Genomic DNA, 7,224 nt, shown 5'->3' with positions numbered 1-7,224 from the left:
TTTACCATTTTAGAACAAAAATCTGTCCGGGTTCATTGATGTCAAGCTGCATTTTGTTCGGAGCATTGTTGAATCCGGTGATGTCCAAATCTGCAAAATTGCATCTGAAGATAACCTTGCAGATATGCTGACTAAGCCGCTCGCTAAAGAGAAGTTTTTGAAGTGTTTATCCAGGATTGGTTCTATACTGTTCGGTCTATAATCGTGTATCGTTCGGTGTGTTCTTTCTTGTAATAGTCGAGTCTAGGTGGAGATTTGTAGATTAGGCTCTTCTATTAGTCGTTTTCGGTTTTGACCGCTCGATCTCATTGTGACCGTTCGGTCATGTGCTTTCGGTTCTGACTTTGGTTGTGCTGTTCGGTCCTTGCTGTACTCGGCCTATGTTCGGCCTCTACTGTTGATGACCGCTCGATCTTTCTGTTATGTTTGTTTCAGTCGTTTGGATTGAGTATATATTGTAGTCTGTCTTTGCGTTTTGGAATTAATTCAATCTCGAAGTATTATTCAGATCATTTTTCTCTCTATCTGTTATTCTTTTATTCTTTCTTCTTTGTATCTGAATTTTCTATTCTCCATTTCACGCGAATCCAACATAGTCGAAGTTAGAGACTTTGCTTATTGTTCTGTGCAGTCCAAACATGTTATGCAGGGGCATATATGTTGTGATGACTTTTGTCTTATGTGATGAAATAGTAAATGAAACATAATCAGATTATCAATGGTCCACATATAAACAACACAGTGAATGCATTTTTAGAAATATCACTCAAGTAATGGTCTTGGTGTTGTGGTTAAAGACATTTTGGACTTAACCAATGATAGTTTTCAGTGACAGCTATAAAATGAATGGAAAGTCTTGTCATATGGGTCTAAGGCTCTTAAGTTTATTGCTCTGAAATTAGTGAAATTTTAAAAGTCTCATTTAGGAGCAGTGTGCTTCTTTAGGTTCTGTGCTTCTTTTGAAATTTATTTAACTAGTCCTTTCATTTTTACTAATTGTATTTAAGTTGTGAACTTTTATTACACATATGGTATCTTCAAAATTTACAATCAAATCAGTGAAGTTAGGAAAAATTGGATTAGTAAATGCTTATTATAGGTTAGTATATTATGTTTGTATATTGTCTATAAAACTATGTCATTGCTCATGCTGATTTTGAATATATATACATTTCATTTTAATGCTTGCATATTGCTTTATAAAAAGGCATTGGGCTTAGCGAATTTAGCAATGAAGTTATGATAAGCACTAGATTATGAGTGGTTTAAACTACATTTTTTGATGGCATTGTGCAACCTATATACTATCAACATGTTAAAAATAAGGACTTATTGGCAACATGTTAGAAAGTTATACCTATTAGCCTTGCCATTTATTGTTTTCTATTTTCCTATGTTTTGTTTATTTTGATGTATTTCAAAATATTGTTCTGATGTGATACACCAAAAATTCTTTTTGTGATCTTTGTTTTTTTCATATTCTTCCTAATTTTATATTTTTTGTAAACAATTGTTATTTATGAAATCTAAGGACGTTAAACGAAAAATTAAATAAATTATAAAAGAAAAATTGAATTAATAGACAATATTTTTTCAAATAATCGTTGTATATTAAAGTGTAGTTCATACTCAGAGAACACGTTTTGTAAGAAGTGTTGTCTATTTTAATCACATATAGAGAGCGTTTGGAAATATAAGCGTTGTCTGTTACTAACTTGATAGAGAACACTTATGTAGAAAATATTCTCTTTTGAAATGTCAATAGACAACACTTTTACAAACAAGCTATGTGTATTAAATATTATATAATGCTGTTTTATAAACGTTTTAATAAACAAAGCATTGTCTACTAGTAAAAAAGAGCGTTGTCTATTCACAAATTTTATAATAGTGGTTTTTTATCTCTTTTTTATTGTTTTATTTTTAAGTTGTGAAGGCAACCAAAATGTAATATAAAAGTTTATGTTTTGGTTCAAAACAAAAGTAAAAAAAATTCCTTTTTAATTCATCTAGATATCGGTTGGTTTTGGAATCAAAATACAATGTGCAAAATAATCGTCCTCAAAATACTAGTATCAGGTGAACCGAGCTTGAATTATTATCTACCTGCCTCTTTTATATTTAGCTTATATACATAATTAAAGTTGTTTAAATTTACAATAGGCATAGGTGTGGGTTCCTGATGTCTTCTTTTAAATCATTCGTAGTTTTTTTTTTTCATAATTAGGACATAATTAGGAGTTTCATAATTTTTCTAAGCTTTTTGCTATAAAATTATAAACTATGCAATTGAATACAAAATTATAATATCAAGAAACTAGTTTTTACTGGTTTCTTTCTATGTGATAACGATAGTGATAGATTAATAAGCTTCAACTTAGATAGAAAGGAGAGCAACAATTGAACTTTCATTGTTTATGCACATATTAAATAAGAGAAGTACAAAATTATTTACAGGCAAGCTTATAACAAAAGTTTATCTGTTTTAATGGAAAAGATACGTCTAATTAATCAACTTTTTTTTTTCTTTTAAAAATTATTTTTTTATTTGTTATTTAAAACTACTGTTACATTAAATTTATATTTTGTAATATTTATTGAGTTTAATTTTTCACAGAAACATCATGTGATAAAATATTGATTACTTCAATTTATAATATTAAATACTTTTTTAGTTTGAATTACATAAAAACAAAAAAATAATTCAGCAAATACTAAAATTAATTTAATAAATAATTATGTCAATATAAAAATTATTAAATATTGGAGATAATAATGAATAAACACATAAATAACAAGTTTATTTATAAATGTATAGGAATTCCTAATAAAATAAGTAATTTTAGGTATTTGCCAAAGTATTTTTTAGTGACCTGTCGTAATAGTCAAATAAGATATCTTTCAGTGAACTATGTTATATTTTAGGTAAATATAAATTTATCACCAAACATTTTAAAAGTAATTTTGAAAAAAGAAATTGAATAACAACGATCAACCAGTAAGAGAAGGCATCTATATCAATTCACTATTAAAACACACAGTGCATCATCATAGTTTATACATAAGCCACTTAAAGTATCTAAACAAACAAGAGAAAATTATGCATATGAAGAAAACTACATAGTACAATACATGCATGCATGGAGCAAGTAGCAGATGCTACTGAAACTAGTTATTCTGGAAGATGATAAAAGAACTTCGACGCAAATCTACTTTTGAACCCAAACCACATGATCCTCAGGAAGAAAGTGGCAGACAGGAACAGTTCCTGGTTTAACCTTGAGCACTTGAAAGGCCAAATGTTTGGGGTTCCATTGCGATGTGTCAGTGTGGCACACTGCCACAGCTTTAACTCTGATCCCGTTAGCACCCTCCAAAGGCACAGAGTAAGTTCTGGTGGTCTCAGTTTTGTGGCAGTAAAAAACAGCATAAGGGTAATTCTGCTTGTGGCACACAACAGCTTTATCCCCTGATATCTTCTTCACTCCGGGTGCTATGGTGTATTGCTGCAACCCCGTTTCTTGGTCCACTTCTGTGGACAAAACCACAAGGTTTTTTCCAAGCTTGGAAGTGCTGAAATCAACCATGGACTCGAGTGAAGTGGCACAGTACTTTTCCTCACCCTTGATACCGGTATCTTCACATTCACTAAGAGTGTTCTTCACGACATTAGCCTCCTCTGACTCGGGTTTGATGGAAAACTTGGTGAAGACATCGTCCACCTTTCTGGATGAAAAGGGTATTGAATCTGCAACTTGGCGTGGCAAGAAGGTGGCTTGGTTGGAACTTGCAGTGAAGTGCAGGTTCAATTTTTTTCCATAATGCAAGTCATTTTCCTTGAAGAAGAGTGCCACTGTGGTGTCATCGTGTAATTGGGTCTCTGTGGCAGCGTAATTGTATGAAAATGGCGATTTTGGTCCAACAGTAACATACACTGGCTTTCCCTTGTGACCTGTATTCACTGAAACTCCTCTACCTTTTCCTCCAACGTTGACATTGGTGCCACCTCCCTTTCCTGTGTGCACGTTTACCCCTCCCTTTCCAACGTTCACTGCTGTGCTTTTCTCTTCAACCCAATCTGCAAAATCGTGAATGCACTGTTCTTAGTTTATCACAAGCCACACCAGTTTCTGCAATTTACAACCCACTTATTCTTGTGCAATCGCATTACTTCCTTTCTGCATAACGTTGTTACTTTCTTTCTGTATAACTTTACTGCTGTCTTTCTGCATAACTTCATGTTTCGACAGTACTAGTTAAGTCTGATTTCTCCCCGTAACCAACTTTATGGAGTTTTCTACGCAAAAACTAATGTTTTTAATTTGTTATTTAATAATTGTGAAAATTAAGGCAGTAGATAGTTATGGGTGTGTTTTCATTACTTATTATATTATATGTACAACCATATATAATGAGATATTTTATTTAGTGTAAATAGACTATTTTTTCTATTTCATTTTTAATTATACTTCAAAACCACAACAACTTTGTATCCGTAATTAATAATCTATATTATATGTTTCACTATCCAATTATACATAACAAAAAAATAAAAACTGTTTATATTCAGAAAAAAAAAATCATTTCCAAATACTAATCTAAATATCATTAACACGTTCCACGATGGTCAATGTAAAAAATTAAAATTTCTCAATTAATATAAATAAAGTTAAAAATGTATCACTATTTACCATATAAATTTTATTTAATTATAGTTTAATACAATTAAGAAAGTAGATGTTATTTGGATTCATATATATAAAATAAGAGTTATATTCAGAATGAATCATATTATTTAATACTATCTTAATTTTCCATTTAATTTTTTTTAGCAAATTTTAGTATGTCAAACTATCAACTTTTGGTGCAACTCACCAACCCTTCTTTAAGGAGAGTTGGTTTTATTTTCCATCTCACCTTCAGTTGATGGATTGACCCACTTTCTGACTCCCATCATACTTATTCAAAGAAATATACTAAAAATCATACATAGCTAAAGAGAAAGACATAGATACAAAAACAAAAGAGGAAAAAAAATTCATATGTAACAAATAAGTGACTTTTTTTTTTATCACAGATGATATAAAAAATAAGAGAAAAAAAAGCGAAAGATAAATTATGGTTTTTTAATACTATACATAGAGTACCACTTTTTAACACACATATACATTAAAGTTTATTTGAAGTTATGAAATTACAATTATGACTTATACTATGTTATTAGAAAAAGAAATCTCTTAATAAACATGCCAGAAATTCAATATTAACTTTTTCTATAATTATCTTTTATAAGAAAATCGATTGATTACTGTAGTGAAGTTCCTCTTTTCAACCAAGCATGCTTACCACCAGACTTGAAAATTTTAAGAATTTATTCAAAACATTTGAGTTTAACCAATATAGTGGTGCACCTTTCAATTTTTCTACTTCAATTAAATACTTAATAAAAAAACTATTCTTTTATATTATTTATTTAAATCCTCTAAAATATTTTTATATTTTAAAATATAAAAAAATTATTGATCTTGAGTAGGTGCAGAGTAAAAGATTGAGTATAAATATATCATCACTCATATAATTAATTCTGGCAGAAAAAACAAAAGAGAGCAGATTATGTTGGTAAAGAGTGCAAAGAAATCTAAGTTATGAGAAGACTGAAAAAGTGGCATTTAATAACACGTACTTACATGCATAGGACCCACATAGGTTTTTTACAAATGTAATAACGACCCAGAATAAATTACAGCCATAATTGTAAAAGACACAGTGAAACACTTTCAGATTATGATATAAATAAAAATTACTAAAATAATTTTTATTATTAAATTTATAAAAATATATTTTCAAGAAATAATTATAAAAAGTATTTATGAAATTTAAAAGGTAGAATGATTAATAAAATAGTTTATATTAATAGAGATAAATGTATATATAAAAAAAGGGTTATCTAGCAGTTACAATCCCTTTATTAATCTCTTCATTAATATTTATAAATGACAATGAAAAAGATAGTAGTACATATTAAAGAGTAACAGTGTTTCAAAATGCATATGTAAGATTACTACTGAGAAGATTATGAACTAACCAGGATGAAGAATATCAGTGACAGCTTTTGGAATTGGTGTATTGGGAAGCACCGACTTCCAGTAAACTTCAGGAGGCAAAGCACCATGGGTTGCCACCAGAGCAAGCTGCAAGTGATGGTGTATGTAGAAATAACCTCATAAGTTTTCATAATTAAACATATAGATACATGCATATATAGAGAGAGAGAAAGAGAAGGAGAGAGAGAGTAGTAGTGATGCTGATATAATATGCAGGAAGTTATATATATATATTTGGATGTTGAAGCTTACACTGAGTAAAGCAAAAACGGGAAGGAGAAGATTTTCCATGTTGAGCTTGGTATCTGAAAGAGAAAAACTGTGGTGAATGTAAGCAAAGATGGAGAGAAGTGTGTTGTTTGGAGAGGGTTGGCTAAGAGTATATTTATATGCATAAATACACAGTTATAGTAATTAATTAAGAATAGGTTCTAGAAAGGGTTCCTTAAATATGAACTTACCACCAACATTATCATGCAATATTTAATGTACTTCAACTGCCCCTGCTTCCATGGTGTGGACTGTCACAATGTGTCTTTAAAGAAGTAGATGGAAGAATATGGGTACCCTGTAGGACTCTTTTCAATTTTTTCTGTGCTACACTTGACCTAATCATACTACTATGTATGTGTATTCATGTATACTTTCATGGTTTCAGCATAATTATAATTAACATAAGTTCATCATGTTATATACAAATAAGATATATTATTAGTATTTTTCGAGATAAAATTATAAATAAGTAATTTTTCATAAGATAAAATATATTTATACATACAACAACAACAACAAAAAGTTAGCCTGAAAAAAATTAATAGAGGAACTTTTTACAATTTATTAATTTACGAAATATTTATTAAAAGTCGATTTTACTCTGAGCCAGAAGTAATGTGGTATTTACTACTTTTTTCCCGATTGTAATTTTTTAAAATACAGCTAATATATAAGTATTAGTGGAATATTAAGGACATGTGTAATTAAGCTATATCGATATCTTTAATAGTATGTTTTGGTTATGGTCTATGAAATTACTTAAAATAAATAAGTTTTAAAAAAACGTTTTGATATGGTTCATTCTTAGAAAAGTAACCCTATTGGTGGAATATTAATTATTTCCTAA

General features: G+C 29.7%; 1 protein-coding gene across 1 annotated transcript; it reads right to left on the bottom strand.

Annotated features, from left to right (window-relative positions):
* Positions 1-2,993: 2,993 nt before the first annotated feature.
* On the bottom strand, positions 2,994-6,520 carry LOC108321804 (BURP domain protein RD22). Its single transcript, XM_017553663.2, has 3 exons — positions 6,357-6,520; positions 6,086-6,191; positions 2,994-4,078 (listed from the first exon to the last, which is right to left on the bottom strand). The coding sequence occupies exons 1-3, from the start codon at positions 6,393-6,395 to the stop codon at positions 3,210-3,212; spliced, it is 1,014 nt and encodes a 337-aa protein (XP_017409152.1). The 5' UTR covers positions 6,396-6,520; the 3' UTR covers positions 2,994-3,209.
* Between the last annotated feature and the right edge of the window lie 704 nt (positions 6,521-7,224).

This window comes from Vigna angularis, chromosome 4, assembly GCF_016808095.1.
Source record: "Vigna angularis cultivar LongXiaoDou No.4 chromosome 4, ASM1680809v1, whole genome shotgun sequence".
NCBI classification, from domain to species: Eukaryota; Viridiplantae; Streptophyta; class Magnoliopsida; order Fabales; family Fabaceae; genus Vigna; species Vigna angularis.
Note: the sequence above shows the minus strand (reverse complement) of the source record. Positions and strands in the feature narration are given on the sequence as shown.

What these genes read in the sequence shown, in the direction of transcription:
- LOC108321804 (XM_017553663.2), bottom strand. Translation starts at nt 6,395, where the DNA reads ATGGAAAATCTTCTCCTTCCCGTTTTTGCTTTACTCAGT. An exon ending in CCGTTTTTGCTTTACTCAGT is followed by an intron (nt 6,192 to 6,356) that starts GTAAGCTTCAAC and finishes CATCACTTGCAG; the next exon opens with CTTGCTCTGGTGGCAACCCA. An exon ending in CACTGATATTCTTCATCCTG is followed by an intron (nt 4,079 to 6,085) that starts GTTAGTTCATAA and finishes ACGATTTTGCAG; the next exon opens with ATTGGGTTGAAGAGAAAAGC.